At 47.1% G+C, this 18,857-nt stretch overlaps 1 protein-coding gene across 1 annotated transcript; it reads left to right on the top strand.

The window, feature by feature from the left end:
- Positions 1-427: 427 nt before the first annotated feature.
- LOC144164665 (uncharacterized) lies at positions 428-1,564 on the top strand. Its single transcript, XM_077694996.1, has one exon. The coding sequence runs from the start codon at positions 428-430 to the stop codon at positions 1,562-1,564; it is 1,137 nt and encodes a 378-aa protein (XP_077551122.1).
- Positions 1,565-18,857: the final 17,293 nt, after the last annotated feature.

Here is an 18,857-nt window from a genome sequence, read left to right as displayed (position 1 = left end):
GAAGGCAATATATAGGGGTTCAGTATACTCAGCGCACTTCTCTATCACCTGATTGATCGTGTGAATATGGTCCATTGTTGAATAGCCTTTACGGAACCCTGCTTGTTCTTTGGGTTGGCTGAAATCTAAGGATGCAGAAATCCTGTTAGCGATTACCTTAAGAAGACGCCGTTCCGAACGGCTGTGTTTTTCTATGCTCTCTGCTGGGAACAGCGCATCGGCCTTGTGCCGAGGTTCTACTTCGTCCGGAAGTGACATGGATAACTACAAGATCATTCTTCCCCGTCTCCCAACCGGTAATGTTGTCCTGAACACCGTTTTCCTGCATGCGGACTTGAAAGGCCGTCCTTACCGTGGTCCTGACTTTAGGGATGCCCTGGCTCGCGTGATAAACCTTCGTGACGTAGTGTGCATTGGTCAATACCAAATGAGTCACGTGTGGATGCTTACTTGCGCCTCGAGCGCCGTGAAGCACAAGTTAGTTCAGCTTGAGCACATCACCATCAAGGGACTCAAGTGTATGGTGTTTGACCCGGACACAAGGAACATCAAAATGAAGTTACTTTGGGTGCCACGTCACATGGAGAACCGTCGGATTACAGAAGCTCTTGAGCCATTTGGGACTACCCAATCCGTCGTCCGCGAAATGTGGCGGTGTCCAGGTATGGACCACATGGAAACTGGAGCTCGGGAAGTGTCCCTTATACTTAAGGACGGCGTCTCTGTCGCAGAGGTGCCGCATATGATGGACATTTATGGAAGCCAGTGCCTTGTTCTGATTCCTGGTCGGCCACCTCTTTGTCTGCGTTGCAGCCAGATTGGACATGTGCGGAGACAATGCCGAACACCCCGGTGCAGCGAGTGTAGGCGATATGGTCACACCGCTGAGAGATGCGTCATGACGTACGCTGACAAGCTCCGCCAAGGTCAGGAACCATCGACCGATGAGGACCTCTCCGCCCATGTAATGGACGTCACGGAGGTCGTTGATGCGGCAGGGGAGATTAGCCAGTCGATGCTGTCGGAAAACATGACGGCTGTGCCCACGGCTCCTTCAGCAGGAGAAAACAAGGATATGTGTCCACCTCCAGTGTCCCCAGATCGTGAGCAGGATGGGGGCTCCCATCACAGCCAGTCTAAGGCAACGTCATGCGACCAGCAGCAGGAAGAGCAAATGGACACGCATCTACTGCCTCCAAATGACGCGGTGGGTGACGACCACACTGTAGTGCCCCTTCCGGCAAGCGATAGCGATCGCAGCGACATGTCTTCTGGGGATATCGACGATGGCGATGTTTCATACCCATCGTGGGCGGATGCCACGGTACTGCCTGAGGACGTTTCGGGTGCCAGCAGTGGACCGATAAAAAGACCAGCTCCAGCTGACAGCGAAAACAAAGCATCCAGTGCCGGCAAAAAGCAGGCGTCCACTGTTTTGGACCATGCCGACACGGCCACCGTGGTTAGTGGAGGCGTGCCGCTGGCCGGCTCCAAGAAGCAAGTTAAGCCTGAATTGTCCAAGGCCAGCCGCAAGGGTGGTTCAGCTGGAGGAAGAATTACGTAAGCTGCTCCAACGGGATGGCAAGTGTCACGACATTGCACGCTGCCACACTTAATGTGCGAGGACTCAGGAACAGGAGAAGACAGTATCAGCTCTTACGTCTCCTAAAACGGATGGACGTAAGCATCGCCGCTATTCAGGAGACAAAGCTTTGCGGTGATGAGGACACAGCGGCCGCATTAGAGCCCTTTTTAGAACATTATAATGCGTGCGTCACTCATTCCTCAGGCTTGTCTGGCGGATGTTTCCTCTTCATCAGCAAGCAAGTAGGGTTTTCTTGTCTCTCCTGCACTGTAGATACTTCAGGGCGTTTGATTTGCTGTGACCTCGTTCGTGGGGGTGTTGAATGGCGTATCATTTGCCTCTATGCACCAGTTAATTGTCGAGACCGTGATACCTTTTTCTTGTCGCTGGGGCAGTTCCTCCGAACACAACGAAAGGTTCTCTTTATGGGCGATTTCAACTGCGTCTGCAGTGAGCATGATCGTTCAAGGCCAGCTGCGCGCTATGACCGCAGTGCAGCCACACTGGCCGATTTAGTGCACGAGCATGGTCTTGTTGATGTCGGTCAGATGAAAGGAAGTGCAGTGCACTTTACTCATTTTCAGTGCAGTTCAAATGCTCGCCTTGACAGGATATATATATCAGCAGAGGAAGTTTCTGGTGTTTCGGACTATAATGTACGTCCAATATTTTTTACTGACCACTGTATGGTCTCAATCTACTTCGGTAGGTCAAGACCACGTAACAAGCCGACTCAATGGGATCTGTGGAAACTTAATACCTCTCTACTGGCTGACGAAATTTTTTGCAAAAGGGTATCTGATTGCTTACACCATATTCTAAACACTCCCGAACTATCTCTTTATCAAAAATGGGATCTCTTTAAACAGGAAATTAGGAATGACGCAATAGAGGAGTCCGCTCGGCTTTCGTTTTTAAAACGCTTTTATGTACGTGAACTTTCCCGTACATTGGTGGCGCTTCACGAACTGGAAGCAGTCAATGCGGGATCAACTTTGGAAGAAATTGGGATTGTTAAAGGACAATTGCAAAAATATGTAACTGAAAAGTATCATGGTGCCTTAATTCGGTCCAGAACTGAAAGATTCTTTGATAGTTATCCTTCTCGCCGGTGTCTTAGTGATGAGCGCCAATCCGCACTTGCAAAGGAGATAATTGAAATTTACTATAACGGTGTCAGGTATACTGAAGCTAAAGAAATAGTCAGTGCTTTCCACACACATTACAGCACGTTATTTGGGGGTCCAGAATTAATACTCAGCAATTAAAGTTCCATTCCCTCATTGACTTACTTCCCATGCTTACAGAGGACGAGTGCATGATGGTGTCAGGGCCTATTACACTGGAGGAAGTTAAGGATGCTATCTCCGCACTTAAGACTAACAAGACCCCAGGGCCAGATGGCCTTGGTGGGGAGTTCTATCAAAAGTTTTCTGGTATCCTTGCTCCAGTTCTCTTGGACGTATTTACGGCTGCCTATGATCATAATATCTTGCCGCCAACCTTTTATTCAGGACACACGGTGCTAATCCCCAAAACTGCGGATGCAGAAAAACTAAGGTATGTAGAGGGTTACCGACCAATCTCCCTCTGCAACGTTGACTACAAAATTTTTGCAAAAATTTTATCTAGGCGCCTTCAATTTGTAATCACTAGTTTAGTGGGATCCCACCAAACTTGCGGTATTCGGGGTAGGAGTATTCACACAAATATTCATATCGCTCGTTCTGTCTTGGAGTGCGTGTCCGATTCGGTAGATCAGATGGCCCTAATACAAATTGACCTTGCAAAAGCTTTTGATCGGGTTTCTCATGATTTCTTATTCGCACTTCTGGCAGCAGTCAACTTAGGTGATGTGTTATATAAGGGCATCAAGCTGTGCTATGATCGGTGCAGTACACAGCTTATCGTCAATGGTATTCTGTCTGAGCCGATTGCGATCAAGTCGTCTGTCAGACAAGGTTGCCCCCTGTCACCATTGCTCACACAATAAGGCTTGACTTTGGGCTAGTTGGGTATGCATGACACCTTAAAAAACAGCGCAAAAACACGGACGTAGAGAGGTTAGAGAGACTCAGCGCTACACTCAGCGCTAGAGGTTAGAGAGACTCAGAGGTTACACAGACACGTAGAGAGACTCAGCGCTCGTGTCTGTGTAACCTCTCTACGTCCGTGTTTTTGCGCTGTTTTTCAAGGTGTCACCATTGCTGTTTGCATTGTACCTCGAGCCTCTTTGTCTCAGCATTCAGCAGAGTCAAAGAGTAAAAGGTTTTTGCTTACAATCGTGCGAAGTTAAGGTGCTTGCTTATGCAGATGATATAGCGTATTTTTGTGCTGACAAAAGGAGTGTCCAGGAAGCCCTTACAGTGACTAAGCAGTTCTGCGATGTGTCTGGAGCGGATGTTAATATGGAAAAAACTAAGGGATTTTGGATCGGACAATGGGGAACAAAACCATCTACATTCGCTGGTATTATTTGGGATAGCGCCCCACTTCAGTACCTCGGCGTGCCGTTACATCAAATACGGAACACAGGGCCTCATTGGTCATCAGCGCTCACGCAAGTTAAGCGCGCATCGCAGGCATGGAATGGGCGAGACCTCTCTGTGTTTGCACGTGCAAGAGTGTGTAACGTCTTCCTTGCCACAAAGCTCCTTTATGTGCTTCAAGTGCTTCACTGTGCGCGAGCAAAAGTTCAGGCCCTACATAGAGTTTTTGCAACATTTGTGTGGGGCTCTCAATGGGAACCTATGCGCAGGGACAACTTGTTTCTTCCTTTAAAGGCAGGGGGTGTTGTGCTCATGCATTTGTTTGTGCACCAACTTGTGTCTCGTTTTTTCTTCTACAAATTGGTTGATCACCCACTTTTACTGACTGTACTTCAGCAGCGTATAAGTTTCCATTTGCCTTTTTTGCTTGTAAGTACGGGCGAGGTCAATACGAAGCCTCCATGGGGATTTCTCAAAGAGGTCGTGGAGTCATTTAACTTTCTTACCGCGCGGTTTTCCTTGGAATATCTGTTCAGCATGTCAAGGAAAACTATGACGAACACTCTTATTGAAAGTCTATTCCCGGTGCCTGTTTATCGCCAGCCTTACTTAGGCCACCAGAAAAGCAATGTTTTAAAACGCGTAATGAGCATGTGTATCCCGCCAAATGCAAAAACATTTTTCTTCAAGCTTCATTCTTCCACACTCCCAGTTAAGACATGGCTGCGCGAAAAAGGAATGTCTATTCCTTGGTCGGACAATTGTCGCCTCTGTAATCAACCAGAGACAATTGATCATTGTTTTGTGTTGTGCCGGGACGCTGTGTTCTTCTGGGACGTTTTGCAGCGGACACTAAAAAAGGACATCGACATCACCCCGTACACCATTCGCTTCCTGCCATTTGAAGATGTTAATCGGGTGCCATATGACGTTTTCGTTCTCCTAGGATTGTTTAGCTTGTGGAAGTGCCGTATGACTGATCGGCATGCGGAACCCCCTAGGCCGACCAAGTGCATTTTTCGGGAACAGGCGGCGTTGGTGCGGAGCGTTTATGCTGCGCAGAGTGATCCACCAGAGTGGCTGCCTCTTTTGGATGCGTGCGTTTGCTTGCCTGAGTTTTGATCTTTGTTCGACTGTCTGTTAGTGCTTAAATTGTGTGTTAAGTGTCTCGTCTTTTGAAGTTTTCTAACATTTCCATGCATTAAAGAAAAAAAAAAAGGTAGCAGCGGTGGCGTAGAGGTAGAACATCCGCCTCGCGTGCAGAAGGACCGCGGTTCGAATCCCGGTGCCGGAAAATTCCCACCGTATTTAAAAAAAAATCCGCGTATTGGTGGAATTGCAGAATGGGGCTTGGGGTGCGGCCTGACCACGGCGAGCATTGCCGGTAACGCACTCCCTCACCAGAGCAGGATTGGCCACACTGGTGCAGTAGCGGCCACAACCTCTTATGAATACACCAATTAACCCACGAGCTTGTACCTTTGTTCAAAATTATTTGTCACCTCAGCCTCGTTGGCCAGCCACGTTTACAGAGTGAAATGGCTTCTAATTTTTTTCCTTCCCTGGCCTCAATTAAACTTCCTTTATTTTATCCCACTCCGCGTCTTTCATTTGTTTGAACCACGTATTTGTTTCTCTGTGTTGGTCGCCACCAGTGCACCTCCAGTGTTGCTCAGGAACAGGCCTTGTGCATTTTGTTTCTCGTTAATGACCTCGATCGAGTGCGTGCGAGTGCATGCGCGCCTGTTGCGCATCGACGGCGCGAAGCGCCCCGCGCACAAACCGGAAAGCCGTATGCAGGCGACACGGCCTGAATTGTCGCAATGGATTTTGCGCCGATCGAAACTGCCGGCGCAACGCGCGCGCCGAAGTTAGCGGTGCTATACAAAGGGTGCGACGACAGATTGACAATTCACAGCCCCGCTACCTGTCGACAACAAAGAACCTGTGCACCTCTTCACCGCCGTGTGCATGCCAACTGAGTGGGGTAGCGGTGAATTGAAGTTTTGAGTCGGCAACAGGCTCTCATAATTAGCGCCAGGGCGATTGGCAAGCCACATGGGAAGAGGTGGTAAAACGAAGCTTTCTTTGAGGGCTTGCGTTGATGGTCGCTAATAAACCTAGTTATCGGGACCAAATGCTGAAGCGCACGCCCAGACGGCCGAGCAGGCGCTCCATTCATTGCGATACTGAGGGACCAAGCGCCGACGAAGCAGCCGTTACACCCTCGCCTAGTCACGTGGTACAGCAGCGGTAAGACTCCGAGAGAGTGCAGCTGTGATGCGTCTCCGCAGCGGATCACGTGGCGTGACGTCACACTTACCACACTTGCGCTACAGTGGCTCAAGGTCATTGCGGCGCGATGGATGTCCTTTCGTGATAGCGGTTTAGAGCTTTCGCTCTAATACCGTAACGCCGAGTTTGACGTCATTCAGGGCTAAGTGCAACACGACACCGGTGAAGTCTATTGCACGCACTGGAATCCAACTGACTGGAACTGGCACTGTATGAAGCGTTGCTGTCAATGTGTAGTGCTCACACGTAAGCGACACATTGCGCTTCTGCTGATGTCTTACACATGCCACGCATTGACATTGCTTCACTTCGCCTTCAGGCGTTCTAAACTGTTCTCCGCTGCGTATCGAAGACGTTCATTCTTCCCGCTACGCTTCTTCAGAGCCTCCTTACAAAGTGCAAGTTCTGGCCCCGATTTCTTTATGTACGCCGAAACTGGCGTCCTCACTCAGCAATTTTTCGCGGGTCTTATGCACCGTAAAACCTTTCTTCTTCTTATTTTTCTTATTTTTTTCAGCGGTCTTGCCCCACGCGCCAGTGCTTTCACTGCTGTCACGTAGCGTTTCCCTCTCCTTCGATCCTCCCGTCGTCCTCTGACGCGTGTTGGATAAACCTGGCCGCCTAGACGCACCCCACATGCGTTTCTTCCTCGCGTCGTTCTAGGAGAATCGGAGAAATAATTTATAAATACTGCAGGTCGCTGATGGACTTTCTGCACGCCACTGGACTGCATGCATACCTGTAGACTCGAAAACCTATCGGTTTCGTCACCATCTGTGTGCTCTTGGCAGCCCCTCTCTCCCTCTTTTCTTCTCTTTCTCTTGCCTTCCTATTTTCTTCTCTCCTCCCATCTTTTAACCGCCTCTCATATGCCGCGCGGCAAAAACACGAAGTAAAAAAAAATTGAAAACCGAATTGAAAGGTACCGAACCATCCTTAGTTTTGGAAAGAGTGCGCGGAACGTACCTATGAGAGCATGCTCTAGCAAAAAACAAACAAACAAACAAAAGATCGCTGGTCGTTGCACGAAAGGCCTAGAATTACTGGGGCTCGAGCTCAGATCGTTAGCGTGAAAACCTCCGGCCGAATAAAGTAGCCGTAATAGTAGTTGCTCATGAGACTAAATGAGTGTTCCAAGCGACGCTGCTGGAGGGGCGTCTAGGCGGACGGGTTTACCAAACACGCTTCTCCCGGCGCGCCGTGTCTGTTCAGGCAGGAAGGTTCAAAGTCGATGAAAAACACAACCTCGGTGGATCTGTATTGGACAAACGAGCTGCATGACAACGGGAGTACACGAAAAGAAAACTGCGCCTGGGAACACCGAAAAATTGCTTGTGAGACGAAGATTATACCGCTCACTTCTCGAATTGGTTTCTTCTTTTCTTTAGACAGCCGTTTCAGGAGTTGTGGGATGTTTTTACTGCTCAAATTTTGTGTTTTACAGCTTATTTCACTGCTCCTTAGTTAACTGTGGAAGCTGCATTTCTTAAACGTACATTCCCACTTGGCGACGTGAGTGACACAATCCAGTGACGAGACGGGAGGGACCGCCAGCGAAGGTGCACGTGGAACGGGCCACGGTGTGGACGTTTGTATGCTCTTCCTCGCCGTTGTTTTTAAATTACGACGGCACTTTACGAGACATTCAAATATGGCGGAGCTTTGCTTCTTTCTTTGGGTCACACGGCACTTTCTGCTCGCGCGCTGTCGCCGAGACGCGTAATTTGGAGCTTTGCTAAATTTCTTGTCTGTTGCCTCTTCCTGCGATTGTACGAAAATGGCTTCGAAGCGGGGTTATAAAAAAAACGCGGAAAACGTAGCTCTCAGTATCAACGTTCACGCCAATTTTTCGAAGACGTGATGTGTTAAATTCGTTTCCTCATACTGCAAATGTCATTTGCCATACATAATTGAATTGCGTTTTACCATGTCCATTCTTGAGCTCAACAAGGAAGCAACTGCAGTGATTTGCGGCAGCGCTCAAACTGTGGCGGCAACGGAACATGACGCGTACAGCGGCATAATCTTTCGCACCCACCCGACGAAAAATATCCGGGCCCTTTGGCAGGACCTGACGTCACAAAGGTAAGTGACGTCATCCTCCCTTTTCCGCTGCGAGAGCGACTGCCTCGACGGTGGCGACAAAATTTGGGTGAGACCAATCACTTTGGGCGACCCTACTTGATCGACTCCGAAAAGCCCGACCTAAATCACTCACTTTCATCGCTCCACCCGCAAGTGGAGTATACAAATTAGACTGCCCTGCACTTTCACGCATACAACGCACGTTTTTTCTCCCTTTCAAGGAATACTGATGAAATCTGTATGCATTGCCTTACCACCTTCTCCAGTTGGAGTTTACATAGTGGAGTGCACGTTCTGAACCATTGTGTTCCATTTATGCGCACTTTGAAGGACAAAACTGCGTTTTCCATCGCCGTTTCTGTTTAGGCTATCCAGTCGCACAACTTCGGGAGTTTTGTTCTGACGCGAGGCTGACAAGTTCGCAGGGCACCATTTGCTGAACCGTGATAGCTTGTATCTTATTACACAAATTATGCGTGAACAAATGAGATAACAAGAAGCACGAAATAACGTAAGATAAAATCAATAATGCCGCCACGGCTTCAAAGCGTTCGTTGTGACATCATTTCTATCTTTCGTGAGGCGGCATCAAAGAGCGGTCGGCGTTTTTCTCTTCTGGTACTTTTAGACCAATCTTCGCTTGATAAGGAAATAAAATATCAATGTATTTGGACTGTACAATGCAGCTTCATATATCTTCGCTTGATAAGGAAATAAAATATCAATGTATTTGGACTGTACAATGCAGCTTCATATAACAGCTTGAGGAATCCACTGCAGCGCCCACTTGAAGTTACTTAGCAGCGTCCGTGTGGCAAATCACGCCGCATCTGGGAAGCCCCAGCCCGCTCAACGCTGCACCGACGCTTGCGAACAATAATATTTGGCTTTTTAAGCCTGCGGGGATAGCAATCACTGCAGCATAACTGCGAAGTAATGTCATTTACTTGACACAAAAGAGGTAAAATGTAGCTGGAAGCATGCCAACTTCTTTCCTCCTGCTCTCGTGTTCAATATAAATAATACCCTAAAAATCAACGCACCCGGAAAAAAAGTTATATCTGCCGCAGATAGTAAGCATACTACGAGCAAAAGCAGATCGCACACACACACACACACACACACAAAAATCACCATCCCAATTCCTAAAGAAAGCTGAAAGAAACGTGAAAGCTTTGTAACATCAAAACTGCCGCAAAACCCTGGCTAAAAGTGCCTCCAAACTTTGCTGAAAGTGCGTCCAATCGAATGTCGAACCTTCAAGGACCAAATCGCAGATGAAGAATGATACCATGCGTCGATTTTTCGCGCACTAAGTAAACGCGTCTACGAATGAACGAAATGTATACCGATGCGTGGTTTATGAGATAAAGGTACACTATTGAACTCCTTCTTTATGATCGATGCGGGTATGTTCTCGTATAGAACCGTTCCCTTTTCGTGATTTTCAATTAGCCGTTTTGACACAATGGAAGCCCGGTTTTGCACACGCGCCGTGTGTCCGGAGATCTTATCAGAGCTTTCCGGTCGACCAACCGGTCTAGGGGGGAAATGCATTAGCTTTTTGACAGGAAGCCATTGGTTCCACTATGAAAGATTTCGCTTTAATAGTTACGACACAACGCGAGAGACGGCGTCCGAAGTTTCTACGCGTTCTTGAGCGCACTCCCTAAAGCAGGCAATCCCACTATAAGAGTCTTACTGAGGGAAAGCCAGCTTGCCGTTACTTAACCTGATTAATGTTTCTAGCGACCGCTCCCACGTGCCACGGTGAAAAGGTTCAAGGCCTTGGTGCTTCGAAGCACACGAACGTGGATTAAGTTGGTGACCTTGAAGGCCACATCCTTTCTACATTGGAACAAAAGAGCATTAAGACGACGGGAAGCCAATTAGCGTTTCTACAGTTCGTATAAGTAAAAATAGAGTGCCAGGCTAAATTTTTGCTTCTCCTTAATCCCCGACACAGCGTCGTAGAATTAATTTACGAGCAAACGTTGGTTCATTTTGTACCAGACGAGAGAAAAGTATTATCCAGCTGTTGGGAATTAACCGAGCAAGGTTGCTCGGCGAAGTTAGTAAACAGACAACGGAACGATAAAGTGCCATACAGGTGGGGAGTCGCGAGGCACAACTCCCGGTCAGCTCCTATATTTTCCCCTCCACTTGAAAAAAAAAGATCTTTCCAGCTCCGATTTTGCGCGTTATTGTAATAAAGGCACGTTTATAACGGCCGTATTACCCAAGTGGCTCTCGAAACTGCATTCCGTTGACTATAATTATCACTCCCCTTTAATAACTCGTTATTTGCCCGTTGTCTAGTGTTGTCTTAACGTGGTGTCCATGATCATGCCCCAGGGAGCAAGTGTAAGCGCAAGCGGACGTTGCGCAAGAGTGTGTGTGCGCAGGAAATCGAGGTTTCTGGAAGACACTGGATTCATTGCGCTTTGTGTGGTGGTTAGGCAAATTAGGCGGCAGAAAGTACTCCGCAAATGATGTCGGTCGTTAGCAATCCCCAGGTTACCCAACGGAAACATCAAAAATAGCTTTTCAAGGTTCAGCGTTTAACATTCATCATTCACTTTGCTGCTGGTACGGCCGCGGCGTGGTAACGCTCGAGCTTTCTTATTAAGGTTTTTCTTTCAGCATACGAAGCACTTGCTGTGGATTTTCGAAACTCGCCTCGCAAGCTGAAGTAGCTGCCTTCGTTTGAATAGTTATGCATGCGTAGATGTCTTGGGTTATAGTCGTACTGTATGCATTTGCTGTGGTTGGCATGCTGCCCAAATCCCGAGAGCCTCAGCTAGGTCCGGTTTTTGCCAAGATGATTTTTGTATAATAGATATTCCATATTCTGTATAATTTTTTAAAATTATTTCTACGCTTGTCGGTATTCTTTGATGCAGTCAAGACACGAAGCAAGATGATTTGCGGAAAGGCGAGGATCGAGAGCCTTTGTTTTTTCAGCGCCAAATTAAGTGTCATCATCGTCGGAGCGCGGCTGTGGAAGCTTTGTAGACCGAAGTAAAAGAGTGATAACCCACCAAAAGTACTGTATAAGATTTTCTTGTGCTTGCAACTAAAGGCAGCAGTTCTCGCTTACACGAGTCATGCGAATAAATAAACTCTGATATCCTGCAGCCCACTGCTGTGTTAACTTCTGTAATTGCTGCACCGTATTTAAAATATCACACGATTGAAGCGGTTGTTGAGAGCTGCCTGTTTTCCGAGCGCAGTTTAAACTTTGTGGTATAATTTTCAAACAAATGGAAGCTGACGGGCCTCAATGCTTATTGATGATTTTTTTTTGTTTCGTGCATTTGTTGCGTCGTTGCTTCAAGCAAGTATCCTTCTGCCGCGCGCATATCTGACAAGTGTGGGTTCATTCTCGCTCACTAGTAGGGTTCCTTTCTACTTTCTGACGTGCTTACCTTGCATTGCAAGCACGCTTTGTCTAACTTTACAGCACTTCTACCGCGACCCCCACCCTATTTTCCTTCACGTTACGTGATAACTGTGTATGTGTAGTAATAGTTAATGCATAAATTGCAGAAATTTCCTAACATAAATTGCATAAATTGCAGAAAGTTCATGGTTTAGCCGCAACTTGTTATGGCGTATGCGTAGGAGCAGAAAATAGGCTCTTCAAGGCACTTCAAGGGACAAAGTCTCGCAGTGGTAGTTTTAAAGTTACCAATGATAATTTCCTACTTTGAGCTTGTAACTAGTCTTGCGGTGACAGAAATAATGATACACAATTACCAGAGATACAATCGCACCGTTCAAACCAACTGGCTGTATTTGACGGCTCTGTAAGCCAGCGTTCAGAGAGGTCCAAGTACTAGCTTCGTACAAACAGCAAGCGTCTTAAAACGATTTAATGCAAATGCTTCGTGCAGCGTCTTGCTATTTTAAAAAGAAACACATTTTCTTGCACTCGTATACGTTATAACACACGTGCAAAGATATAACTGCGGCGAACTAACTGGTGGTTAAACCCACCTCAGGTAGAGCTAAACATTCATATTACTTCCATCACACGAATCTCAATGTGCGCTCAGTCACGCCCGAAGCAGCACCTGTTGCAAATATCGTACAACAGCCGGGAGACTAGGTTCGCACGCGCGCCGCTCAGTCAGTATACATCGCCATGTTTATGCATCAGGTGTAGGCGCAATCGACAAGTGAACTGCTTGGCGACAATCCATCAAAAGCGCATCACACTCCATCACAATGCGAGCGCTCCAACCTTGCTTATTTATTCGTCTTTCGCGTGCATACGCGAGTAGCTTCGTTGTTTCGTCGTCTGAAAAGAGAGGTGCGTTTTGCTTGGTGCAGTTGACAGAGATATAGGCGGCGCCGCTACGAATGCCGTCGACGACCAGCGTGAAAGCCCCACCGTGCAATGGCTGCTTCCCGCGTTGTGGCATGCCGCCGAAATCGAGCGGTTTTAAGCAGACAGACTCACCTTTCCGTCGTCGCGTTCGCTTCGCTTCCGACCTATTTCCTGGCAGCTCGAGGAGGCGAGGCGGGAGAGGGAGAACAATCTTCGATTCACGTCCGCGTTTCCTTCCCTTCTTCAGATGACCGCGACGCTTTTTGTCGAGCGCCTCTCTCGCGGTTGCTCCGCGCTGAAAATCACTCTCGGGGCGCAAACACTCGCGACGCCGCCGAGAACGTCGAAGAGGACTCCGTCTCTGCTCCCGAGTGGTCGGAGCGAACACAAGACGAACGAAATAACTCGGGGAAAAAGGAACCAAACGAAGACGTCTGCTCGAGGCGCAGTGACGGTCGTCTGCGCTCTCGACCCGGTCTAGCTCATCTCTTCTCCCAGCGCAGGCAGCAGTGTTGGGAACTCGAGAGGGCGAGGAGGGCGCAGGGAGCGCTTCTCTACCCGTTCACCTGGTTGCCATGGCAACGTCGCGACCGGTGACCAATGGCGTCGCGCCTGTCTCCAACGCCACGTTGTGACGAAAGGGTGTCGACTCCGTCGGCGTTCGTCCGGCTCGGCTGTCGTCAATTTCGTTGTGTTATTTTGTCGTCTCGTCTGTGTTTTGGAGTTTTGGTGCGGCGCTCAACACTGTTTTGACGCTCACATTTAGCCGCCATAAAAGAGCTCTGCAGCGCAGCGCCTGTTACAGGGTCGAGCAAAGGATTTTCAGTAGTTGCTGCGTGGCGAAAAGAAGGCACGTGGGTACTAGAATACGCCTCGCGAGCTTCTAACATTCGTATCACCGCAACCACTTGTCTTTTTTTTTTTTTTCACTTCGTTCCTTTGTGTTGTGAACCGCGGGTTTCGAAAGACTTGAAAGATCCAGCACGTGCCACCAGTCGCTACTTCAAAAGTGTTTTTTTTTTTTTTTTTCATTGTAGTTGGCCGTCGTCTTGCTTTGCCTCAATGTGAATCCTCTTCGCTCATGAAGAAAAAAAAACCCCACTCACAAATTTCACGTTTGCAAGCAAACAAAAAAGCAGTGAGGATAATTCACAAAAGATGTGTTGCTCTCGCGGGAGCTCTTAGGGTGAAAAACAGCTCGAAGTCATCGGCTGCCTCCTTGGCGGCCGCATACTGTTTACCATTTTTCAATATTTGGAAGGGCCGCCATTGTGGCCGCTGTTGTTTATCATCGCCCATTGCCTTTGACCCGGCGTTCGTGCTCTCAGAATTCTAGGAGCTTAGAAAATATCGCACTTCAAACTTTGTTTTTCTCTGCTTCCCAACCCAACCACTTTCAGGCGTCTTTTATTTTCTTCTTTAATCGTCCAGAGACCATCAGTCCACGGGGAATGTTTACGACCACGAAAACAAAAGTTTTCTCTCTCTCTCTCTCTCTCTCTCTCTCTCTCTCTCTCTCTCTCTCTCTCTCTCTCTCTCTCTCTCTCTCTCTCTCTCTCTCTCTCTCTCTATCTCTCATTTTTTGTCACCATTTTTATTCTACCTCTTATCTTTACGGCCTCATGTCTTCGAAAGGGCCGTCACCAAAAGTATCATCACAAAGAAGCGGCCGATGGAGTGCTTGAGATATTGCATTTTGTCGATGCCACGAGCATCGGAGGAAAACACTTTACACAACAGCTCAGGGTCTACCGGATGATTCTGCAGCAGCCGCTTATATTGAAACGTTCAGCACTTTGCAGCGTCAACAGCTTACGGCGGATGGAATATTTTATCCCTCCAAAAACACTAAGGTCCGCTCAACATGCCAAGGAACGAATGATGATAGGAGTAACCCTCGGGGACAAGAAGAGGACATCTTTAATTTGACAAGAAGCTCGGGTGGGAGACATCATATTTGAAATTTGGAGAAAGGAATAGACTCGGGCTGGCCATGTAGTTGGACGAAATGACGACCGGTGGACTGCCAGGGTTACAGAGGGGTGACCAAGAGACTGGGCTATAATTCTTTTTTTATAGAAGAATTGAAAGGACGTTTAGCTCGATGGAGGGGCGAATTCAGAAAATACGGGGGGAATGAACTCGGGAAACGCAGTACAGAAGCGGGTGGTTGCCAATGGGACTGGCTAATTATGGTTACTTTTTACAGCGAAGTTGTCTGGCGCTAGGCTCTAACGAAAATTGCGCGCTCCTATCGGGCCGCGTCGACAAAAAATTCGCACGTGCCCGCTCCGCAGCCAGTGTGAAATGTTCTGTGGCTCTCAATTGAATACAAATATCTTGGAAAAAAAATTTATAGTGAAATTGGGCCCTTTCGCTACGCCAGGTTTCATTTATACTTGCCATTATTAGCTACTTTAAAGCACAGTTTGGAACGTTACATAATTCCCGTCTGCCGACAATGCCACGCCGTTTGCGTAGGAAGTACGCCGAAAGGAAGCGGCTCTAAATCTTGTTTTATCGGAACCAACCCCAAACAAATTACCTTGAAAAATATTTTGAAATAATTCCGAGGAAGTTGTGCGTATGCGCCTTTATTAGATCAATATAGTAAGGCACCATGCATAAGTCAATATTGTTATAGACTTAAACAGCTTCTCTGGTCTTCCATCTTCCCAATAGTCGAATGGCTTGAATTTTTTTGTGCCGTATTCTTATAAAATACTTAGACCACAAGTTATTTATTTATTTATTTATTTATTTATTTATTTATTTATTTATTTATTTATGCGGGTAAAAAGTGCAGCACAAGCCAAAAGCAGTGTGCCTGACGAAGGTCGCTGGTACGCATCAGTCACTTGTAACTCTCGAAATGTTACGAGGGATACCGGAAAAAGCACAAATCAACAAAAATACAGTTTATACACTAAATGTAGCAATAAATGCCGTTGAAGCAAAAACAGAAGGGCCGCCACGTAGCAGTATCAAGCGAAAATACAAGCCCGCCACCTGTTTTCGCCAATAAAAAACTGCAAATCAAATGTAATTTATATTGTCACGTGACATAATTGTACAATTTCTGATGACCACCACTGATGACGACCATGGAGTGGCTGGGTGCAGCTTGCTCGAGCTCTCTCAGCGTTTTTGTTGTTGTCACCAGGAACAACAACAACAACCGCAACAACAACAACGGCTGCCTTGTACATACTGCAAATAGATCGTTGACAATCATTCACGTTCCTAACAATCATTCACGGTAGTACACGGTTCGTGTACTACCGCCGTGCAACAATATTTAAACATTGAAAAAATCACGCATGGAGGAAGGTGTGGTTGTGGTAAGTATCGGTCTGTAGTCGTCGCCAAATGTGTGCGTCGGCTACACATAGGAATGCATGTGGGGGCGGTAAAGCCCTGCGTGAAGTTCTGTAGTGATTAAGGATGTCAGAGTAGTTCTGTGAGAGTGGGTGCAGAACCGGAGGGCCGCTAAGTGGTTCGTTTTCATCCACTTCTGGGAATGCCCGGTGGGTAAGGTCGCGGGCAGTGGCATGCGCCACCCCAGTACCAGTTAGGGACGCATGGGCTGGAATCCGTTGGGACATAATTAAAGTACTCTTCTTGATATTATTGCCTTAGTACGCTTTTAGGTAGAATGTTGCTGTATTTATAATACAGTGGCTTGTACAGGTGATTGACAAGGTTCAAAGTGAGATTATTTTATGCGGTGACATTCGTAATTTGTTTGTCCCTTGGTGTTCTTATTGTGTGGTTTCTTAGGCCGTACCTCAATGGCCGAATCTTGATTGTTATGCAAAATTATTTTTTAATTTAGTTAGAAGAGTCTCAGATAATCAACCTGGTTGGCTCTTAGCATTGCCTTATAACACTTGGGTTGGTCGGCAGGTAGTTGAGACGGCTGTTATGTCCCCCGCATATTTGTATGACTTCTTTTTAGTTTAGTGATTTTGTCTTGTAACCTGAACAAGACGTTCTGGCCCAGTACAGTATGCAATAAGACGATATAAATGAAATAAAACAAGACATAGAAACACAGAGAAAGAGAGAGAGGGGGGGAGAGAGAAGGGACTTTATTTAATTCTCGAGATTGGTTCTAAAAGTACACGTCTTGAACGATCTCCTTCTCTTAGCCGACAGCCAGGATTCCTTGGATCGTAGCGGCGACTTCGACCATCCGGACAGCTGTGAGTTGTGGCTCTGGTGTGGGGCTGAGAAGAACAGTTTCGTATTGTTCTACATACTTAACATTGTATCCTTTCAGTGTATTGCCACTGGCAATACACGGCAAATACGGCGTATTGATATCCGAATTGCTAAAATTGTCGGTTATATTCTTTGTGAAGCTCGTGGCAGGACCATATTATGCGCTGTACGGCTGCTCTGCTGTTTCACAGAGTGCAGAGGTTTACTGTAGCAAGATACCGGGTGCTTTTATTTTACTCACAGTGCAAAAGCGAACGATTTTGTAAAGGAAGCCAACAACACTGCTAAGTTTAGTGGCTAAATTTGTGACGTGCAAAGTAGACTACGAATTTTATTTAAACCAAATATTTAGAACTAACTATATGGTTGGTAACGCGTACTGATATTTCGTTATGAGTTTGTCTTGTTCTGACTGCCTTAACTGACACCGGATTCTTGGTATTCGGTTCACGACTTCAGGGTGATACAGCACTCGAAAAATCGACTCATTTTCTAGTTTGGCAGCCATTTTTATCTTACCGGGAAATCCTGGTCATTGCACAACAACGTGATCCTATCGAAAATAACGTTGTGCGCGTAGCTTGCGTCGTAGATCGCTATCTGCTAGCACGAAATCTTTGTGTGCAACTGGAATACGTATGACCACAGATTAATGCCGTTCGACCCAATTTGAAAGCCGTCGGAAGTGCAGAGCAGTGATGGGCTGCAGAGCCGTTATCTGCCCACTCAACGCAATTCAAATTTCCCGCCTTCGCAATGTTCGCGCGCCCCCTGCCTTAAACTGCGCCAGCGGAAGTTCTGTTCTTTTGGTGCTTGCTTTTCCTCCCGCACGTGCCGGCGTTGCACTGCCGTTTTTTTTTCGCTTACTATCGTAAAAACCAACCCAACCAGCGTTCCTAACTAAACGAACGTGGGCGCTGCAGGCTAATTACGTATTTTGCCTGCAGCTTTCTTTGCGCTAAACAACTGGGAGATATGTACGACAAGCGCCAGCGGTTCACGAGCTTCTAACGCTTATGACTATATATAAACCGCTTGGATTTTGAACCCTCTGGGTTACGCGGCTACAACGGAACGTCGTGTTGCTCTACTTGGGTCCAGCGAGCGAGCTACGACGACAAGGCGAGCCCGTAAAGTGCTCTGCACTTCAGAGTGGCTGAGCGCCTGCTCACTAATGCGAGTATTTCGCGATAACAGTGTTTTCGTCACAGTAGGCTCTCCCTGTGCGCAAGGAAAGAGAAAGTTGACAAGTGGTCACTTATCGCGGATGAAAGCAGCCCGGAGGAATAGTCAAGAGGGCTCCTAACGCGCGCATCAATCAGTGTCGCCGTTTGTGCTGGCCCGAGGGTCGCCCCTCAATCACGTTCGATCGTGTACAGCAAGGTTGTGTACTATAGCTCGTTCAGCTGCCTTGACTGATTGCTTGTTGATGTTCACGCCACCCGTGATATGAATTGGTAACGCGGCAATGCAAAGACGGCGAAATACGTCGCCTGCATGTTCAAGGATTATCACTTTCTTGCCTATAGGTGGATGGTAAACTAAAACTACGTTACACTGTAAATGGATTGACTCCCTTTTTGTCTATAAGTAGCATCTTACACCCTACCAAAAACAAAAAAACACCCTTTGCAAGGGTGTAAGTAACGATAGAACGCCATTGAATTAAAACGGTGTTTTCTCGTGTTTATACCCTCAAGGGTGTTTTATTTTGGTATTTTTGCTAGGGTGTTAGTTATAGGCGGTGGTTTACACCCTTAAGGGTGTAAATAATTTTTGCAGTGTACCTCTTCACTCGTGGACGACGAGGCGCATTAGTATTTACAATCGTAATCGATAGGATTTT

The sequence above is a fragment of the Haemaphysalis longicornis genome, unplaced genomic scaffold (assembly GCF_048455015.1).
Source record: "Haemaphysalis longicornis isolate Haplotype H1 unplaced genomic scaffold, Haemaphysalis longicornis Haplotype H1 scaffold_132, whole genome shotgun sequence".
Taxonomy (NCBI): Eukaryota; Metazoa; Arthropoda; class Arachnida; order Ixodida; family Ixodidae; genus Haemaphysalis; species Haemaphysalis longicornis.
Note: the sequence above shows the minus strand (reverse complement) of the source record. Positions and strands in the feature narration are given on the sequence as shown.